This window comes from Apis florea, unplaced genomic scaffold (genome assembly GCF_048593485.1).
Source record: "Apis florea isolate Af1SG1 unplaced genomic scaffold, ASM4859348v1 contig_3587_pilon, whole genome shotgun sequence".
In the NCBI taxonomy this organism is placed as follows: domain Eukaryota; kingdom Metazoa; phylum Arthropoda; class Insecta; order Hymenoptera; family Apidae; genus Apis; species Apis florea.
This window is the reverse complement of record NW_028256789.1, coordinates 2716031-2738118: the sequence shown is the minus strand read 5'-3', so window position 1 is coordinate 2738118 and position 22088 is coordinate 2716031. Positions and strand designations below refer to the sequence as shown.

The 22088-nt window shown below is 39.4% G+C and overlaps 3 protein-coding genes across 5 annotated transcripts; all 3 read right to left on the bottom strand.

Moving 5' to 3' along the window:
- Positions 1–7824: 7824 nt before the first annotated feature.
- Positions 7825–8867, bottom strand: LOC100868528 (lysozyme c-1). Its single transcript, XM_012485057.3, has 2 exons — positions 8167–8867; positions 7825–8013 (listed from the first exon to the last, which is right to left on the bottom strand). The coding sequence occupies exon 1, from the start codon at positions 8634–8636 to the stop codon at positions 8208–8210; it is 429 nt and encodes a 142-aa protein (XP_012340511.1). The 5' UTR covers positions 8637–8867; the 3' UTR covers positions 7825–8013; positions 8167–8207.
- Positions 8868–9373: 506 nt separating this feature from the next.
- On the bottom strand, positions 9374–10512 carry LOC100868408 (lysozyme). Its single transcript, XM_012485056.3, has one exon. The coding sequence runs from the start codon at positions 10020–10022 to the stop codon at positions 9546–9548; it is 477 nt and encodes a 158-aa protein (XP_012340510.3). The 5' UTR covers positions 10023–10512; the 3' UTR covers positions 9374–9545.
- A 648-nt stretch (positions 10513–11160) lies between these two features.
- Positions 11161–21198, bottom strand: Chsy (Chondroitin sulfate synthase). Of its 3 annotated transcripts, none has more exons than XM_086914340.1 (7): positions 20615–21198; positions 17981–18088; positions 16506–17491; positions 14455–14595; positions 14191–14371; positions 13259–13615; positions 11161–13132 (listed from the first exon to the last, which is right to left on the bottom strand). In XM_086914340.1, the coding sequence occupies exons 3-7, from the start codon at positions 17325–17327 to the stop codon at positions 12171–12173; spliced, it is 2463 nt and encodes an 820-aa protein (XP_086770466.1). In that variant the 5' UTR covers positions 17328–17491; positions 17981–18088; positions 20615–21198; the 3' UTR covers positions 11161–12170. The 3 variants fall into 3 exon arrangements, with proteins under 3 accessions (XP_086770466.1, XP_086770465.1, XP_086770467.1); XM_086914339.1 differs by having other exon boundaries at positions 20927–21198; XM_086914341.1 differs by lacking the exon at positions 17981–18088 and having other exon boundaries at positions 20927–21198.
- Between the last annotated feature and the right edge of the window lie 890 nt (positions 21199–22088).

The window sequence follows — 22088 nt, the reverse complement described above, 5'->3', positions numbered from 1 at the left end:
TTTTTTATTCGATCCACATTTCATCTGAAATTTTTCTGATAAACCATTCCCTCGCACGCAGTGTCCGCAGTTATTTCATCTTTATTAAACGGCCGAGTAATACGCATCTGTGTACGCATACCGAGATTGGAACGGAGGCTTCGATACACGAATGGTGGACGTTAAATCTGAACGATAAAGACACCGATAGCTCGTTGTAATGTATTTACTATGTATCCTGCCGTTTCTCGCACGCCAATTTATCCCGGTATATTTTATTAAATCGTACAAGAGAAAGCCCAAGCTGCGGAGGTGGATCGAATATATGCATTTCATTACAAAACTGTACGAATCGATTTTAATCTTTAACTTCAGCCCGGAATACCCTTCGAATTGCATTCTTCTTCGTATTTCTTCGTAATTATACCTTTCCTCGAATCATCAATTACTCGTATCGAAGCGTGAAATTGGTTAAACATTTTTCAAACGAGGAGGGGAAGGGGACACACACGTCTCTTTCTCTTCTCCGAAAAGGAAAAGTGAGGAGACGTTGACCTACTTGGTGGAATGATACAGGCGGTGAAATATATATCGCATCGAGGAAGGGTACCGAGGAACCGGGTCGAGGATTAAAGCGAGGATTAGTTGGACGGCGGCGCGCGTGCAAAAATTTCGATTTCCTCGATGGCCTGCCTCGAGATCCATCCGGCCGATCTCGATGACTCGTATAATATTCTCGAGTCACGTCTCGCTGCATCCGAGTTTCTCGGATATTAATGTTGCAGGGTCGCGAAGAAAGAAGGGGAATCCGTGGAGCCTGGGGCTTGACTTTCGCTCGTCCGTTACAGCTTCTCTCGCAGATTGGTCCTCTTCCTCCTCGATGTTGTTTAGTCCGTTACGTTTTTATTCCCATCCCGATGGATCGGTCACAATCGAATCGTTCCCTCGAATCGCTTTAAAAGAGAAAAGAACACCGTTTGTCGACAGCTTGTTTTATGGGCTTGCAGTGTTTCATCCGGAGGACTGGTTAACCAACTTTTATGGGATGCATCCTGCGCACGAACTTTCTTCGCGAGATAAAAAGCTGTTCATATTAATTAAGAATTTCCGATTCGTTTATTTAAACGATCGACAAATCTATTTGACGTAAGATCGGTAATTTTCACGGTATCTTTCTTTGGACGAAATTTACATTACAAAAATATCGAACGGCCTTGGTTCTCGAGTCTAACCGAAGAGAAAAATATCATAAATTTTTTCCACTTGTATATGAACCAAATTTTTTTTGATCGACCATCACGAAAGCGAAAGGATACGGTAGATTTTTTTTTTCCCGAAGTTTTTTCGAGGAATAGAAACTTGTGCGCTCGGTGTCTGCTGCTCGATACTTCCTCGACGCTTTATCTTGAGAATGATCGTATGATCGAGGAGGACGCAATGGGAATCCCGCGAAAAAAAGTCTAACATCGTAACGAAATCGTGTGTAATCTCCGTGAGGTGAAAGGCTGAATTCGAAGTGAAAGGTGACGGGAAAATTATTTTTATATTTATGGTACTCGAGAAAATTTGGTACTTGTTAAGAAGGCGACGATTGTTGGAGACGACGTTTTTTCTAATCAGATCCGAGGAGACGATTCGACTTATAGTTGGTGGTAACAGGTTTGCATAGTAATAACGGGTATAAACTAAGCAAACAATGGCTTATGGAACGTCGCTGGAATACTTGACACATTAGCATGCTAATGAGAATATTTGAGTCACGTAAATATTTGTCGCACGTCGATTCGATTATATTTCATTTCGGTAAAACGAATTGAAAATAATTGAAAATAGCCGTTTTTAACGATGCTTTGGAAATTTCCAATGATCTATGAGATTAAATATATTTCGCTAGATTTCTTGCGCCGCTGACGTGATAAATCGAATACAGTTTTTATTAAATCGCTTAGATTAAATCGAGACGGATCGAAGGGGCAACTTTTCTTTTTTTTCTTTTCTCTTTTTCTTTTTTCCTGCTAGAGAAAGAAATTTTGAGATGATCATTATCCGTTTGAGAGAACTGCTGTAGAAAAAAAAGATCCGTGGCAACTCGTTAGCGATGTGCGGTACGATTACGCAAAATTGCTTACGGGAAACGGAGTAAGCCTGCGTTTAATCGTTGCACAAGAAAGGATGCTTCCCTTCCCTGTAACTAAGCCGTGCCCATAATACAAATCGTGCCTTAAGTCCTATTTATTATACAACGAGCTAAGATTACATTGAAAAAAGAGTTGAAGAAGGATTCGAATGTTATTTAAAATAATCCCGTATGAAAGTTTTGGTAGCTCGTTTCACCTGCAGCATCAGAGGGAGGCCGGTGATGAAAGTGGCGTACAGTGGACGAATTTGATTCGTTCTAAGGTAATCGGGCACGGTGAAACCCGGCAAGGATATAAAATGATCTCATCGTCGAAGAAATTGGTATACGAGCAGGTAGTATCGTATTGTGAGAGCCAGGGCCCGGCTAAACTCGAGTTAACGAGAAGCGTTCCTCGCGTATCTTGCCCGTCACATCGTTGCGATGTTTATCGAAATAAGAGCGAAACGCGGAGGGCCAACATTCTCGACAATAAAAAAAAACGTTGATACAATTTTTATCTTGGGTGAAACAGAAATTTTTATCTTGGGTAAGCGAAAGATACATAAAGCGACAAAAGGAACTAATCCTTCATTAGTTTATTTGCATATGAATATCGTCAGGATTTATTTCACGTCGGCCGAGCAAGTAATTAATAACTTCCCGACCGATTTTCATTTTCGTAAATTATAACAAATTTTTCTCCTCGCTGATCGAAGTGTTCGATTTCGAAATCGAATCTTGTACAATGGTGATTGTGCTCGTTCGAAATATATATAAAAATTATCATCCGGCAAAGGTAATACCGTGGCCGAACGTCCTAGAAGAGCGTCACGAACATCTTCCCATGTACGTAATTATCACCGTGGTATGTGAAAACTGGAGAAACTCTTCCGGTTGGTTTATACCGGTCGAGACAGGTCGGAATAGAACGCGAACCCATCTAATTTTTCAGTATCCATCGCATCTCCGTTTAATAATATCCGTACCAGATCTTGCCAGAGCTATTCTCCCTCTCTTCTCTTCCCTCTTCCTCTTTTTTTTCTTTTCTTTTTTTTAATCATTTGATTAGAGAAGAGAATGGCGGCAATTACCTCGAGGTACTTTCCTCGAGGCAAAGTTTCCTCAATTTTGTTACTAAACAGGCTTGAAAAATTATCGTCTTATATAATGTTTAATTGATACTTTTTTTTTTTTTTTTTTGAAGTAATGTAGAATAGGTAATTAAGAGGAGGAATTAAATAAAGGAAAAGAAACGAAGAATACTCAACGAAAATATGTTTAGTGTTTCGTTTTTAAAGAACGGTTAAAGACTATAAATAATAGATTTTTATCTTCGATGATTAAAAGATCGATCGAAATGATAGATAAGGGTAATCGAATTCGACGTTTCTCAAGAAATATAATACTATTATTTCTGTTAAAATCAATAAATTTCGTCATATTTTAAATCTTATCGCGGCACCAAGTATAAAATTATAATTGTAAATTTGCGTTTAAGAAGGAAAGAGAGAGAGAGAGAGAGAGAGGGAGGTGTTACTAATTTATTCAAGAATTTCATTCCTCCGCTTTTACTGCAGCGTTTATACGCTCGGGCCTTGCCATCTCGCGATACCGTTAATTTCACGAGATTTTTGACACTGTTTCGCGAATTTAAGGAATCCATTATTCTCCCTGCTACGTTGGCACTAAGTGTTAAACGTGTAGGGGGAATTTGTTGTTTCGCTCCTTTCGCTTCTTTCTAATCAGCTTGGCACCGTTTTAATCTCGCCGCTTTCCTTTCCGCCTGAAAATACTTATTTGGCACGGCGTAACGTCCATTAAAATCCTCCTCCTTTCCCATCTTCCGTGCCCGCTATACATACTTTTACCACCTTCGCGTCGCGTTGTTTGCGCGGGCTTGATTTATCTTCTTTCTTCCTTATTATCACCGACTCGTCAATTCAAATCCAGATTAATTGTCATTCGTATGGAAGAGCTAAGAAAGCTAAGATCTTCGAGAGAAACGATCTTTGCCGAGCGTAACGATCGTAGAGAATGAATGCAATTATCAGAGGGGGCCGCTCTTTATCGGCCCCGCTTTCTTCGTAAAAGTCATGGAGTTGGCGACCTTTGCAGAGGTCGGCGCTCGAGTTTCACCAGCACGCTCGTCCCACGCGCTTACCTCACCGTTTTACGGGCCTCGTTCGTACCTCGAGATCGATCCTGATCGCGCACTTCCTTCTTCCGAAGAAGGGGGCAGATATCACGATGAGAAAAGCGTCCACGTCGCTCGAACCTCCGTGCGATCGGTCGGGTTCGCGGAAATGGAAACGAGAACGTGATCCGCGCTGGTCGATCGAACGTCACACGAAGAGATACACCATGTAATTGGGATCGAGAGACCAATTTTGATTGAGAGAAGAGAGAGGGAGGTGTATATTCGTAGCGCGATTTCGCGTGATTCTTGTTCACGCGAGTGGAGAAGGTAGCGCTCGATTCCTTCACGTAGTGTCGATGTGTTGGAGTGTAGGATGATCGGTGAGGATGGTTTTCCTAGTCTAGTCGAATGGTGGATCGTTTCACGTAATGGTTTATACTCTCGCGCGAATCGCGTAGAAAGTTGTGATAAGAAAAGGCGAAATGTTGAAGAAAAGGTGAAGTTGAAGAAAAGGTGTCGCCGGAGGTTTCTGTGCCGTCTAAGATTCGTTTCAGAGACGCGTTTTCAAGGCGTTTCTCTCTCTCTCTCTCTCTCTCTCTCTCTCTCTCTCTTGCTTTATTACGAGCGAATACGTGTCATTCAAGAATGTCTCGCGTTAAATTGCGACAAAAACCTTGTTAATATTCATCAAACCACGTGTGCCGTTATTCAACCGTAATTCAACGGGAAATGTGACACGTGCACTAGATTTATTGCATATATCACATCTGATACGAGCACGCTTGATTTATCGCACCGCCATTATGCAATTTCTTATATATGCGGTCGGGGAGGATTTGTAGATTTCCGATTTTTCGCATCTTTTATCAGCGCTTAACTAACTGTAACCTATTAATAAATTAAATCGTCGACAACTCTTAATAACCATCATTTCTATACACAATTATTATCGATAGCTTCCATCGCTATTCACGTACATGTTACGTAAGTTTTATTATGGGATTCCAATGCGATCGTATAATAATGGATACATCGAATAACGTATGAGCTTTCCATTCTCAGAGGAGATACGTTAATCCCTCGCGTAGATACGTGTAGATCTCTTTTAGGAATTCGAGAGAAACGATGGGAACGAAAGGCAGCCGATGATCAAATGATCGATAGAGATAATTATCCGAGTTGTTTTGTATACGAATGGATTATAAATGGTCCAGGATCGATAAATCCATCCATGGCACGGATCGATGGAAGGCTAGCGCAAAAAAAAAAAAAAAAGAAAAAAAAAGAGAAGCATCGATGACCCGGGTCGCTCTCACGCGTTGTGTCTCAGCTGTTCACTTCCGCTAGTGAAAGGTGCATGCACACTCACCTGGTCGTCTATGGTAAAATGCGCTTACGTACACCTACGTGCATCCTTGGTGTGCGCATCTGACTAGCCAAGTACACCTCTTCTGTCAGTAACCGGCGATGTTTGCCTGGAAAGGCGGTCTTGGATCGACGCATCATTCTGATTGAAATTCTAACGGGTATCCCGCGGGAAAACGATCAGATTTCTACGCGCGTGTTTAACTCGAAAGGCGAAATTAATTTCGTTCGCCGTTTCGCATTCGTTTAAAAACTGTTATTTCGTTTCGCTTGAATTCATTCTCACGATTGAATCGAAGATCCAATCCTTTTCTATGGGAAAGAATTCTATTAATAATAATAATAATAATAATAGTAAAAAAAAAAAAAAAGATTGAAAGAAACGAACCTTCGTTCGAGAAATTAGAAATTTTTTTTTGGAAAAACTTTCAATCAAATTGAAACTGAATTTGTTGCGTAATCATTTGTATTTATGGATGTGGATTTTTCCCAGGTGTATCTTGCAAACGCTCGATAGGAATAGGAGAGGCAACGATCGATTTTAAGGAGAAAAAGAGAAACGCGGAAAGACGAATGATCGTTCAAGAGAGAGACTGTTCTTTCGCGAGTGCATAATATCTCTTTCTTTTCTTTCTTTCTTTCTTTTTTTTTGTTTTTTTTTTTTTTTTTTTTAATCTCTTTTTCATTATGAAAATGTATTAACTCGCGTATCGATAACCAACGTGTACTTGACATTTTGACGAGTGTCAATTGCGCAATCATTTTGATGGCTCATAACCTCGGTGATTACGGCTTCAATGACATCCTATCTGAAACTCTGCCCGTTTTCAGCGAACTTCATCCTTGGCAAACTTCCAACTCGATATCTTACTCGAATTCCCTCAATTTCGGTAATTTATAGTTTTTTTTGCACTTTGACCCGCCTACTACGTGACTTTCGAAGAGTGTACACGTTGGCCCGTTATCGAAACGGTTTGGCCTCCAGTCCGCGATATCGCTTCTAAAATGAAAATCGCTTTTTTTTGAAAGAGCGCACATCGCGATACTTTCCCCGAGCATAAAAATGAAATCGGGAAGAACGTTGCTCAGTCTTGTCACGATACGTTTTGTAATTCTAATAGTCGGAATTTCTAAACCATTTTATTTCGACTGATTCGGTCTGCCAAGTGGAGCGGCTTGTTTAAAGATGATGCCGATTTCTTGCATCACTTTATTGGCCTAATTCCAGTCGATTTGTATTCATATTTGGGAAACAATCCTTTCCTCCGCTTGTGTAACCTTTTTACACACTACTTCGTAGAGCGAGAATACCGAAAGTAATACGAGTCCCTTGATTTTCTTCTTCCAATTAATAGAGACCATCCATACGAGCACAGTAATGATTACTGTGTTTAACGTTGTAGGATCTTATATAATTTCACTTGATAAATCCGTCAACATGTTTGTGGAAATTCTCGTTGCATTATCTGATTATGTCGCTTTCCGAGAAACGTTCGATAAAAGTATTCCAGACAGCAATAATCATTTTTCTCGCTTCAATAGATAACGCGATGTTTATAAAAATATATAAACGATAATCTCGCACACTGTTTAGTTGTAATTAAGAAACTATGGTATAATAATTTAGAAATAATAGATACTCAATCTATTTTTACATATTATTTAGATATTATAATTAACGCTTAAGTTACGACTTATAGAATCGTATATTTCATACGTAATAATTTTTACAGAATCATATGTGGAAATAGATGACGATATAAAAATAGACGTATCGGCATTATCAATGATACGTCTAATAAATCATAGATACTGTGTGTGTGTGTTATATCATATTATTACGTAGCGTAATTTTTTTTCTCATTAATAAACATTCAAATATGATTTCTAAATTGAATAACGATATTGATACGTGTAAGAAGAACAATATCAGTCGAATGATCCCGTAATCTCGTCGCAGTATCTTAAAACGGATCGAATAAGAATAGCAGAATGAATAAGAAAGATTTTAAATGAAAACAAATAATTCGTTGCTTCGATAAATAGCATCCTATCTCTGTGTATTTAGCTTTATCGAGGATTTCAATGAGATTTCCGGAACAAACAAAGTTGCATTTTGTATATCAAAACGAAAAAGAGTCGTGAAAAAAGAGAAGGAGTGGAAAGAATTGACTGGTAGAGAATTTTTTTTTTTTTTTTTTTTCCAATATCGATAAGATAATGATTCACTTGCAATCAGGATTATTATTTTTTTAGAAGTGATAGCTTTAAAAAATCAAAATTACAAAAACAATTTTTCTCTTCGAGAAAAAAACGTAATGGGATTTCGTAGAATTGATAAATGAAAAGTAGGGAGCGAGGTCCAACGCTTTAATTATTAATTACTACCATGTTTTTGGAAAATCAAATCCACCTGAAAATATATAATATATCTTCATTTCAATTGAGATACTTTATAATTTTCCCTTCTTAAATTAAAAAAATTGTTCTTTCTTAAAAAGAAAAAAAAAAAGAAAGAAAGATAGATCTAGGTCCAGATTCGTTTCACAGAAATATTTCTAATTACCTAATCATTTTACGGTACTGGCTTCTATAAAAGTATGCTCGTCATCGTGAGCATTTCTGTATATTTGGCAAAGGCTTTTTCTTGCAATTCTTCACCCAACCACTCCACGCCTTGAACCCTTCCAAATTTTGAATCTTCTTAGCGCACACGATATCGTCTCTGATATCGTCATTCGCGAAATCCTCGCAACGTTTTTTGCAAATGCCTCCACTATGCCCCCTGGAACACCACTTGGCGCTGTTAATTTGAAAGATCCCGTAACTGTAGCTGGAGGCCGTCTTCGGGCCCGTTATCAAATTCGTGTTCAATCCACTTTCGCTCTGCATCAAACAGATCCAACTGCTGATATCGCTCCTCGAGATTCTAGCTTGTTCGAGCTGTTTCACGATTTCGCATTCCGTTAGAATCTTCGCTACCACCTGGCTGTCGATTAGGAAGACGAGGAACAGCGATACCAGCCACGGTTTCATCTTCTCTTCTACGTTCGTTCCTCGACGTCGTTGTCGATCTAATATAAGACAGATCGAACGATATGTTTTGACGCGAAACACTATCGCTTGCTACTGTATGCACCGTGACGAGGATTCGTCTTAAGTAATAGACACGACTTGCCACGCCGTGCATGTTATACTCGATCGAACTATGTATGTGCAATCGCATCGAGCTTCCATGATAAATTGTAATTTTCTAATTATCGTCCTCTGAAACGAAACGAAACGATACGTAACGAAACGTCGGACAATAAATGCCTTTGTTCTTCTACACGTCTTTATTTTCGCCGCCGTTATTCCTCGGCCAATATATTTAATTAACTTGCAATTGATTTGAATTGTACCTTTCAACACGGAATTATCCATCGGTAAGAGGCATGTAATATTTTTATGTTCGCCTATACGACTCTTGTCAGATTAGTTATTGCCCTCTAAAGTCTTTCAAACTGACACCAGAGGTTAATTATTCGAGATAATATTAGCTTGGAAAGTATCATTGGGCTATAACAAACATCGATAGATAATTTCGCGAACTTTGTTGTCGCTATGAATATTTTAATATTATCGTAAAAATGATATTAAGAAGAGTTGATAAGAGTTGAGTAACCGGTGAAATAGTAGAATAATTCAATACTTGATACAACAACGTTGAATTGTGACGCGAAAGAAACGGTAATATTTATAAGTTTGTAAGAATTAGGAAAATAACAGTGGAATAGTAATAAATACTACTGTATTTTCATTTGTATTAAACAATTAAAAATTAATAACGGCGATATACCGATATACGAACGATCATCTTACATCATACATCTTCTTTACACTCGTGATAACAACAATACCCAATAATTCAATACTTGATACAACAACGACAATGATAATCTTATCTTATTGCACCAAATCCCATAACCTTTCCAGCCATCGTTTTCGTCGTTTGCAATTTCCAATATTCGGCAATGGCTTGTTCTTGCATTTCTTCATCCAACCTTCCCACGCTTTGAATCCCTCCATAGCCTGAATCTTCTTGGCGCATTCGGTATCGTCCCTGATATCGTCGTCCGCGAAATCCTCGCAACGTTTGTTACATATTCCTCCACTGTGCCCTCTCGAGCACCATTTCGCGCTGTTGATCTGAAAAATCCCGAAACTGTAGCTCGAGGCTGTTTTTGGACCAGTGATCAACCGTGTGTTCATTCCGCTCTCGCTCTGCATCAAGCAGACCCAGTTGCTGATATAGGTTCTCGGGATTTGAGCTTTTTGAAGCTCTTGCACAGCTTCGCATTGAGTCAGAATCCTCGCCTCCACGTGGTTCCCGCCGATCAGGAGAGCCAGAACAGGCAGAATTAAGCACAGTTCGATCCTCATCTTTCCTTTGAGATTAATCGTTGTATCGATCGAACCAGGGTCGAATGATGCTTCTATGTGCGTGCAACTTTATCGCGTGCAATTATACCGTAATAAAGATTCGCACTTAAATATCACGCGACTTACTTCGCCGTTTGTGTCACGCCGTGTGTCGTACAAACGATGCACGACGTCATTCAGCTTGGCTGATAAATTATAATTTCCTAGGCACTGCGTGGCCGGAAATTATGTCTGTTGTCTCGTGTCTTTGTTCTTTTATAGGTACTTTGGCGCCACTCGTCTTCGACAAGTTGACTCGATAAAGTTCCAATCAATTTGATCTTTTTCTCGACTTGATAAATTGCTTTTTTTTCACTTGTATTGTTTTAAAAATTTTATGGCCGACAGTGACGAGCCGAGTGCTGATAAGATTGAACATGGATTACGAGTAATTGTTATTGTTCGTAGAGAAACGTGATATTTGAACTAATTTCTGGTTCTAATTAACTAAGTTCCAGGAAATTTAAGGAAATAACGTTTATAATTTACGCTTTATTAGTGGAAATCGCAAACGAGTTATACGTACATAGAATAGATTAATTACAACAAGATTAAAACATTTTTTTTCATATAAACGATTATTGTTTCGAAGAATAATCGAAGAGGAAGATAAAGCGAATTTTATTTACATCTCTATGATATAAAGCGTTATCATTAATACAGATTATAACGAAATACAAAATTAATTGAAAAGATGAGATAATCTTTATTTAAGAGATTAAATGTCTTTTGAAAATTCTACAAATATAAATTCTAAAATGAGGAATCATTTCCCAAAGAGGATATTTATCAGGAAACGAGGAATTAGTTGTATTGGGAAAAGATTCACGAGATATCTTCAACTAATGAGAGGATTTCATCATTTCATCCTTAAAAAGACCTTGAGCGGAACCTTATAAGTTGAAGACACTTTCTAACCGGGAGGAAAAATATGGATAACGTCTGTGATATGGTCCTCGAGCAATGGAAATGTTGGATCGAAGGGAAGAGAAAAGGAAGTTTCGAAGCGATAAATCGATAATAATAGAAGAAAAATTTATATTTTTAAGCTTTTCTCTTTTTTTTTTTTTCAAAGGTAATAACGATTGACGTAACAAAATTATTTAATAAAGAAATTTTATTTCGATAAAACGTCGAAGCATCTCAACGAATTGCATAAATGATTGATTATGCAAGTAGCAGAATTCGCATTTGCTAGAAATTGCTACGATACTGATCGTGGTAGTGTAGATAAAGAAATAAAATAAAATAGGCAGTATATGTAAAGTTCACAAATTAAAGTTTATACACAAGGCACAATAATATCACATGTACTTACAAAATTTGTTCGATAACGCAGTGACGCTACGTTTTTTTAGGAGTATTGGCATCTTGAATCGTTTTAAGTTATTTATTTATATCACGAAATTATTCACTTTCGTGCGGAACTAATAACGACTTTTATAAATTCTTCGCTTTTTTTTTTTTTTTTTTTTTTAGATTATAATACAAATAAATTTATTGTGATAGAATATTGATTTATAAAAAAAAAAAAAAAAATACTAGTATACTCTTCCGGGCTTAATGAAAAATATTCAGCGTAATATAAACTAATAGCAACCAAAAAGCGATACATCACATTTATAACGTAAATAATGCCAAGATTTAACAGTTGATATACAAAATATCAATGTGTCGATTGTCATGAAACTTTTTTCTTTTTCTTTTTTCCTTGATCTCTCATCAATATTCCGTATATCATTGATAATTTCTATATTTATAAAGTGTATAATATATTTATACGTAAAAAGATAAAGGATGATCGAAGTATTTAATACTTTTTTCGTTAAATATATCTTCGTTTTCTATTTTATTAAATAAACAAGTCTGTTTTATCGACACAACACACAGTCCAACTTGGTCATTATGATAATCTTATTAGAGGAAAAACTTTGGTGAATTCGCGATCGGTGATTAAATATTCAATGTACGTTTCAATCCGTTAATTACACCGTGTATATACAAAATATTCTATCTACTATGCGAGATGTTCCCACATCGCATGGTTAGAATCATGATTTCTAGCTTATCGACCGAGATAAGGTAGTTATTTCAAAGACTCGTATTCATTCAACCCGCTGCACGCGTTAAATTAGCCCGTCTGGCTTTGGCATATTGTAATATTTCCGGATTTTCGTAAATCATTTGGGTCAGTGTCTCGATTCCAGCCAAGGTGTCAGCCTTGGTTCCCATACACATGGACCATTGCGTCTCGGACAGATCTTTACTGCACTCGACATCGTGATACACGTGAACCAAATCCTTGTCAGCCGCTCTAAATATCTTGATATTGGACTTGATTACTTTTTCGTAGAAATCCACGTCCTCCTTGCCCCATCCTTGAATGGATAGATTGAAACCGCCCACATCTTTGTAATCCTGTTTGTACAAAGATACGATGCCGAATCCAAATTGTCTCCAATATCCGGCCATTTCGTTTATGGCGAACGTGTCTGGACTTTTGGTGTCCCCGTAAACGATCTTTGGATCATACTGACTGAATACCACCGGGAAATATATTTGCCTACCTAAAAGAGTATTGACGCGAATTCTGTAGAGAGCCGATTCGGTAAATGCAATATCGACGTCGATGAAGAGCATTAAATCGTTGTTCTTCAATCTCGACGCGCCGTAATTAAGAGCCTTCGCTCTAGAAAATGTACCAGAAGTAGGAATAATATCAATACTGGCGCTGCGATACTTATATTTCAATTGTTCCACCAAATCTATCGTCCGATTGAACGAGTTTTCCGTTCTGTGATGATAGAGCATGATCAAGAGTGCGGTCCTCTCTCCGCTCGTTAGACAGATTTCTTCGTAATTTTGCAAGAATCTTCGAAAAACCTCGTATCTTCCAGATAACGGTAGAATGAAATGAATGATCTTATCCTTGACCGGATCCACCTCCTCGAAATTGAAATTCAAGCTTAAGAAACCACCGCGGAATATATTTTGCAAAGACTTGTCACTTTCTCGATTTTTCTGCGCTTCCTCAACTTCCACCCCGTCCACCGTTTCTCGTATTTCCACTCCTGCGAATGAAAAAAAAAAAAAAAAAAAAAAAAAAAAAAGAAATAATATTTGTCACATTCGTTTCGCTTTTCATTTTATCTAATGCTTCTTAAAAAGCATAGAAAATCTCTTAGGTTAAAGGCTACCTGTAAAATGTTGATGAAGATACACGTGCCTCCTAACAGGTAACGTAACCTTTCTACCTCGGTACTTTCGATACACGAGAAGAAGATCCAATATCGTGTCAGCGCCGTAGGAATCTACTCTTCTGTACCCGTAAAGAGTTGACCTTTCCTCCACGACTCGACCACGCTGTCGTGAACAGGCATTTATGGAAGCCATCACTTCTCTCGTAATGTCCTCCAAACCTTCTTTTATGTCGCTGTGAATTCTTCTTCTGGGATTCGAATCCCCTAAGCTGTACTCGGATCTCGACAAAAAATCCCAAGGAATTACTTCGTCGCTTGTCGTCGGTTTGAACGAACGAAGTCCTGCCGAAACACCTGATTAAAGAAAAAAGAAATATGAGGTAATAAAAAATGCAAAAGCGACAGATTCTTTTTTTGGGGGGGGGGGACGGAGGGGGGGGGGAATAATTTCGCATAAGATTATTCCGTCGTATACCAATATGATGAAAATGAGTTATCTCTGGGATCCATCGGATGTATTTAAAAACGTGTTATTATCGCAGAAGCGCGAATGTGAAATCCATTTTATGCCGCGTACTCGTGAATTAGCCGCGGAGGAGATGAAAATTAGCAGAGTCACGATCGAACTCCTGATCGTTCCGTGTGATGGGCTGAATCGTGTCGTGGCTCGCATCTGCTCCGTCACGATCTGCCCGACGATCAATTCGCATGGGCTAATCGGTCTAAATGGCTCTATTAATAACGCACATCCAGGGAAACGCGATTGTTCTTGAAATCAATGATTCACGCTCGCCTCGTCAAATATTCCGGAGACTCGAAAACCACACGCGAGGTTTCCTCAATCGAGTTTATCTCAATGACATCGTTTAACCCACACTCCCCGTGTTAATTTTACGACCTCGAAACTCTTGGCCGATATAACCATTTACCCAATATCTCGGTGTCGCCGGGATACAGTTTCGAGTAAGGCTTGACTGGAAACAGTGGCACACGATCGGCTATCTCGTAATTCTTCAGATTCTCCACGCTGATCCCCAATTGCCTCGCCATCGTGTAAATATCCCTGTGAAGATTGAGTCTCTCTTGTTGCAGATCTTGGATCTTGAGCCCCTGGAAAACGAAAGAGAACGAAACCTTTCTTTTTTCGAATCGAAGGAAACGATTACGAGGTAACATTAGCCGAGGTAACCAACCCTCATGTAATTGTGCAATCTGTACATGTGCGGCGGATTTTTAACAGGATGCAACGTAATAGCACGGTGAACCTCTTTTTTCTTCAAGTTTCCGGTGAACGCTTGCGCCCCGGAACTGTTGTGATACAGGATAGACTGCATCTGCAAAAGCGAAAGCATTATCCAGTAAATGCTCCAACTAAGTTCTAATTAAAGCGACGGATAAACGGATGAAACGGATCGCCGACGTTCACTTCGATCCAAGATATCGAGCCGTTTCGTTATTGTAATATAATAAAAATCTTTAAGATTCGAGTATTTTTAGAATCAGTCTTGAGATTCTAAAATATCGTAAACTTCCTGCCGGTTCACTGGTCTGATAATAAATATTAGCGCGTATACGAAACCGCATCTTACTCGAGGAGCAAGTGTTAATCAAGCTGTGAGACTGGGTGTGGTAGTATCTTGTTACAAGGAATTATTCTAGTGTTACATCTCTTGAATTAACTTGGCCATATTCTAACATCCTTCGTTTCAATGTCCCTACAAATTTTATTCAAAAGTAAAAAAAATTTGAAATGTGGAATTTTAAAAAGAGAAAAAGAGAGAGAGAGAGAGAGAGACGTTGCTCGTTACATCAATCTAATGCTCGAATCTGTCGTTATGACTGTAATGCATCAATCAATCATCTCGATCAATCAATAGATTGACATAGAAACGGTGTACAAACACTTGTAGGACAAACAGTTGGTGGTTATTGCATGTCGTAAGAATGGCTATTAAGTGTTTCGACCTTACGGCGGCGAGCATGAAGACGAGAACGTATGGGCTGTCAGTAGGTTACTAGGCTACGATTTAGTTCGTATCTAACTACTAACATCCTCGTCTCTGCATTTTACCTTTCGAGTGAAATGAATCCCAACTTTATCAATATTTTCGAGATTTCGAGAAGGGAAGGGATCGAGGAAAATTGCATCGAATCTGTTCGTTTCCAATGCTACATATTTTCCATATCTATTCGAACGTTGGATCCACAGAAAGGAGAAAGAAAAGGAGATATCTACGCGTTTTTTTTTTTCTTCCTTTCCCTTTTTTCTCCTTTTATTGAAGCTTCCTCGATCCGGAATAACCTTTTCTCTTAACGCCAACCGATAAAAAAAGAAGAATTTTATTGGATCGTGTTTCGATGTTGCCCTTGGCAAAATGACATAATAATTCGCGTTACATCGTGGAACCGCGAGCGCAATCGCTAATGCAAACGTGCAGTTCGATTAAATTATTGCAAGGAGCGCGATAAGAGATTTAAGCGCTTCGTGCTAGTAAATTGTTACTTAAGCACTTGGGCCTAATGCCGAGTGTCAAGATGGAGGAGAATGACTCGATCTGGCCACTGGGTTAGCAGGGTACTATTCGCTTGTACTTAACGACTAACATCCTCATCTGTGCATTGTACCTTCCGAGTTAACCCAATGATAGCGTACCCTGTGTATGATGCAGATGCGTAGCTTATATTTAAATCGGTAATATACACATCGAGTGGAAACGCTGTCCGTGCGAATATCGCGTTAACAGGAATTGCAAATATCGTTGAAAATTATGGAATATCAACGGATCAGATTCATCGTGACGATGATCATTCAATCGGATCAAGATGAAACGTAGAATTCTCGGGAGAGTGGTTTATAATAGATTTTTCTCGTAAGAAAGAAATTTCATCGATATTAAAATTATCGTTCGAATACACGCATAACATTCTGTGGGATATCGCGTCGTTCGAACGAACCGTGAGTTCTGCGACGATCAACAAATTACACGTGTTATCAACGTTCCCATTTATTACGGTGTGTGTGTATATCGGGAGAGAGAAGAAAACAGGATGACCAAAAATAGATTTAATAGTTACACGAGTACGAGACACACGTCGTTCGCAACCGGACGATGGAGAGGAACGCGTAGTGCGCGCGAGGAGCAAAATTCGAAAATAAACGTTGGCGATAAATCATAAGTCAGGCGAAAAAAAAAAAAAAAATGGGCAATTTGTCAATTTTGCAAGAAAATTGTGGAAAATTTACCTCGTAGCTCCAGGTACATGGTATACCGGCGTACTTCTGCACGCATCTTCCCAATTCAACGTCTTCGTGCGTGGTGTACAAATGTCTGAGGCAATACTTGATGTGCGGCACGATTCTTCTCAACGTTTCCCTGGACAGTATAACGCCTGGCCCGCCCATGCAAAAATTCTCGTCATACTCCAAGGAGAGGAGACCGAACTCCTCCGAGTTTCCTCTACCCGCTTGGCCGATGTACATGGCTCTGTTCGAATTGACGGATCGTAGCAATTGTTCCAGACGGTCTGTCCTCACGTAAACGTCATCGTCGGCCCTGAGAAACCACTCGAAACGATCCCCGTAGTTGTTCCACATGTACTGCAGCATCATGAACGATTTCTTCTGAGGCGGATACGTATCGTCGACCCGAGGCAACGCGACCAGAGGGAGATCGGGACAATTGTTGGGGACGACCGAGTTTTCGGACGAGAAGAAGGCAATTTTTCCTGGAAGCTCCTTGCCCCAAGTCTCGTAAACCGCCTTGGCTCGCGAATCTAGATATTTGCTCGCGGTCATCACGCCCACGAACACCAAACTGGTCGAGGAACTGTTTATCCGTTCATCGTCTTCCAATTTGGGAACGTTTCTCGCCGATGGTTTGATTAACAGCCGCGAGCCAGGCATCGAGGACGCGTAAACATTTAACCGTTGGTGTTGATGGCTCGACGAGAGTATCTTGTAGCTTTGGATGAGGAAACCTAAGAGGAGGCCCACTATCAGGCCCAGAATGGCGCTGGCCAGTCCACGTCGTTTACGCATCACTGGGTGAAACGTCACCTCATCCATTGATCTTCTGCAGTCTCTGGATCTCCGGCTGGGTTCATCGTCATCTTTCTAGCACCCGCGATCCCCTTCTTTAATGATTTCAATGTGTTAATCAGGGTAATTGCTGGAAATTCCTCGTACGATCCCATCGCTCCTCCTTCTCGATACCGAGCTCTTGCTCAAACCTGTACAACAACAACAACGCTTGACAATACTTGACTCTTTTCGATATTCGCGACGATATTTTCGCGACGTCGCGTCACCCAAGATCCGGTGAACAAACGTTGATCGGTTCGTGATCGTCAGCGTTACGGAAGCTTTCCAAGAGGAAAAAGAAAAAAAAAAAAAATGAAAAAAAGAAAAAAAGTAAAGGCACCTGGATGAATTTAACGTTCGGCACGTTTCAAAGGTATATAATATTCTTTATATTCATTGGACTTTGGCACGACACGTTCGTTTGCCATTTAAAGAGCAAACTTTAGCTGTGTATTTTTTGCCTTCTTCTCTGTATGACTATAAAAGCGCTCGTTGTTTGGTCACTCGTTTATTTTTACATCAGCCTTGTGTGGGAAAACGAATTGAACGAAACCGATTATCTTCGTCAAACGATACGTTATCTTCGGATATGATGTAACTATTCGGTTATTTCGTAAAAATCATTTATTATTACTTACATCCAATATTTTTATCAACAATCCCAACAACTGTATTCTGTCCAATTCCATAACTGTTAGCCAAGCTGTTTCGAAACCTTTTTTTGGAAGCGATCGTTCGTGTTGAATCTGAAAGAAATTCCAAAAAAAAAAAAAAAAAAAAAAAAAAACGATGATGCTGAATTATAAACGACCCATTATATTTCGTGGGTAAAAGAAATTGATACGATCAATTATACACGAACGATCACACGATTTGAACTTTTGTCTGGCCAATTAATATTTGATTTTCGTATACGTGGCTCCACTTTGGTATATTAAATATTTCGTAACTCTTCGATTGTAAACGCCGATAGATTAATCGTACGATAATTCGTATTCGTTCGTCGTGTTTTGAACCGTCGTTTGCGTGCATATATGGCTCGACGAGACAATCCTATCGAAACTCGGTCTCCTCGATCGATCGAGAGATAACATTTAACGAATTCGATTACCGCATTTGCAATCGAGATCAAGCAATTGTGAAACTTGAAATTGATTATTCGATTTGATCTTTGACGCGCAGTTTGGTATTTTATGCTCTCGTCGTGAGAACAATGATAACAGGATGAACAGAGGCAGTAGCGAGTTTGCAAAACCGCAGGTCAGAGAGTCGGATAATAGCGTATCCAGAAAGGATAGAACGAGGACTTGGCGCCGTTAGAAGATATTCTTGATCAATTAATACTTCGTGTTACATTCTCTAGTAACACAAATAACGAGAAAACACGTTTCCTTTAAGAATGTTTCGCATTCTTCGATTTGCACCTTTTCGGTTTTTCAAGAAGAATACCGTTAAGTACTTTTTCTCCTTCCCTCCCCTCCCCTCCCCTCCCTTCCCTTCCGTGTTTCGAATTTCAAAGAGGACGTAGAAATTGCATAGCAGTCCCACTTATGGGGCTGTTTGTCAATCTGTGAAAATATAATGCAGAGAAGCGAGCACATTCGTCTTCCGAACGGTTAGTTGAAATTGATTCCCTAAACGGGATAGACGAAGAATTGTCCCTTGTGAAAACCGGTTTCCAGGCAAACTGATATACATATCTTTGCGAATGCGGGCAGTTATCGAATTTCGTTGCGCACAAAGGAATCGTTTTATTCGCGCGAATCTAACAAGGAAAAACACCTGATGCAAAACACCGTAAAATATTAGTTAACGGTTAATTCGATTACAATCGAAAACAGGGATATATATTATTTTCACGAGAATAGAATGGCATTAAATCACGAGGAAAGGACTTTCTCGTTAACTGTAAATTAATTATTGGTTAAATGAAAGGTCGCTTGATGGTCATCGACGATTGTTCCTAGTCGTTATTCACACACCAGTTTCCGTTCTCACAATCTTCCCGCGTTTATTCTCGGTTGCGGAATGGGGAAGAGAAAAATTAAAGATTCCCGTTAAAATCCATGGTTAATGCGATTTATCTTGGCTGGTGCAATAATATTTAACAGAAGACGACACGTAAATTCAATATTCGTCCGCGCCGCGATTAATCTTATCAGTTTGAACAAGATTACTGGGAATAATAACACCTTAAGAAGATAATTTGAATTGCGAAGTTTTATCGTATATTTTCCTCTTTTTCTTTTTCCTTTCACGAACGATGAGGGATTGATCTTCGTGAAGGGAGAATACACTTTGATACCGTTAGACGCTCGTAGAAATCGATAGATTCGTGTCGACACAATAGTGTTGACAATCGCGATTACACGGTTGAATCGGTAAATCCACGAAATCCCGGTGTTCGTCCCGTTAAAGGATGCGATTCGAAGTGACGTGCAGGAATGAGGAGGTATACTAAAGGCGGGAGAACCGGTTTAAGCCGAAAGTCAGCTCCAGATCTCCGCTAGCTCCTAAGGTAGGATACAACTCCTAGTTCTTTACTTTGAGAAAGATAAAGATGAATCGGGAAAAAGAAGAATCTCGAGAGTTATCATTCATTCGTGTATCATAAATAGAAATAATCGATATATGTTCTCTTTTAAAAGAGATCTTCGAAAGAAAGTCGAAATTGAAATTTATTACAGATACGGTATGCACGATTCTTTACGAAAAATACGTAAAAATATGCAAAATTCGTATGGATTTTTATACACGTTGCGAGTATAAGCGCGACAATATCGAAGAGTGACGAAATTTCCATTTATTTTAATCTACGAGAGAGATTTGCATACGTTTGATGAGTCACAATAAAGTGGTCGATTGGGTGAACACACGTTGTGGTTAAATTCTTCCAATGGCTGTCCAGTCTCGTTAACGATTGTATCTTTTCGAAAGACTGGGCCGATCGACAAGAAACAACTTTTGTTAAAAGTTGTTACGCGGAACAACGTGGAGCTTCTCCGCTAATTGTTCCCACAGACGTTGAGGCCGAATCATCGCGTTAGAGGAGCAGACTTGTCGTAGCCGTGACTCGAATCGAAGACAAGCACAAGTTTCAAAGAGTCATCGACTTTTCGAGTTCGAGAGCACGATAATGACGAAAGGCTTTTGTAGCCTCTCAACGATCGCGGTTCACGGCTGAACAATCTCATTAAACGGCAACTCGACGTTCTAAACAAATAACCTTTGTATTCGAGCCGTCTTAATTTATTAAATGCGGAAGCACTTACGTAAGCCAGCCGGAAAAATAAACTTCGAATTTCATCCTTCCCAATTTATAATATCCACGCTCGGATCGAATTCCATTCTCACTCGCGAAACAACAAGATTCTCACAATCACTGTTCCACCTGAAAATCTTTCGATCGTTGTTCCATACGCCATTACATATATATATATATATACAACACCTTCCTTAACTTTCCACTTCGATTCGATATTATATCAAACGGTTATACGTTGCTCCCCTATTAGGCGAAGCAACAAACAGATCTCCATTAGATCCATGATGAATATCTATACCTTGGTCGTAGAGCAACTTACTCTTGTTCCAACCGGGTTCAGCGTTCGGCGTGTGCACGTGGGTCTTAACTGGCGCCGAAAAAAGCCGGGTTACGGCCCCGCTGCATCCGCCACGGTATGACAGAAACCGTAAACGAAGAGATGATGAGAGAAACGTGGAAAGGCACGGAGGCCCCCGTGCTGGCACCGGCCGCGGTCGTGTTGCGAGCAGGATGTCGGAGCGGCGACTGAACCAGACGAGACTGAAAGCCGGCTAGCAGTCAGCCAGTCGGGCAAGCAGTCGTCGGGCAACAAGCAGTCACCCGGCTAGACCCAGGCAACCTGATCGGCCGGGATATACTAAAGCTTTTCAACGGACGGGGCAGAAACTTTTCGTTCGGATATCAAGGAAATGGAGTCGATATACGCAGGCTTGATTCTCTATGCTCTTGACCTCGAAAGAATCCGATTCGATAATTCTGTCTCCTCTATCTACGTATATAGATACGATCCATTTATCGATGATCGTCGTATCCGATGATAATATTTTATTTTTTATTTTTTTCCTTTTTGCAGATTTTTGAAAAATTGAAAGGGATAAATATGGAAAATTATATAAGAATTTCTTGTAGATGTTTTTTAAACGAGCTCGCCGATTTTTGCAACTGGAATCTTCCATGAGGAAGACACGTTAGTAGTTCGCGTTGATGCATGAAAAAGCAATGAACTGTAAAATTACTCTGTGTGTGTGTATATATATTATTGGAATATAGTATATATTTCAATAGGAGGGTTACGATCAAATTAGTCGGCTCGAAAACGAATGGTTTTCTATTTTTACGGGAGGATTATCGATATAGTCCTGATTACCTAAATTTTGGAACAAACGGTATACGGTCGAACGTATACGGATTCTAAATTTAGAACTCGTGACCCTCTAAAAGTACTCTTATCTGTGGGAACTTTATACACCTCGAGACAACTTTTAAAAAAAAACGAATATGTATTTTTCGAAAATTCTCTAAAGTTAAAAGATTGCTTTCAAGTTAAATCTTCTTTCTGCTCGTGTACCGTATCACATTACTATATATATATGTGTGTGTGTGTGTGTTACTAATTTTATCAATCAAAGATACGTAGATACGCGTTTTTGATATCTCTATTTGGTGAATTCATTGTCATACGCGATATTACTATTCTCTAT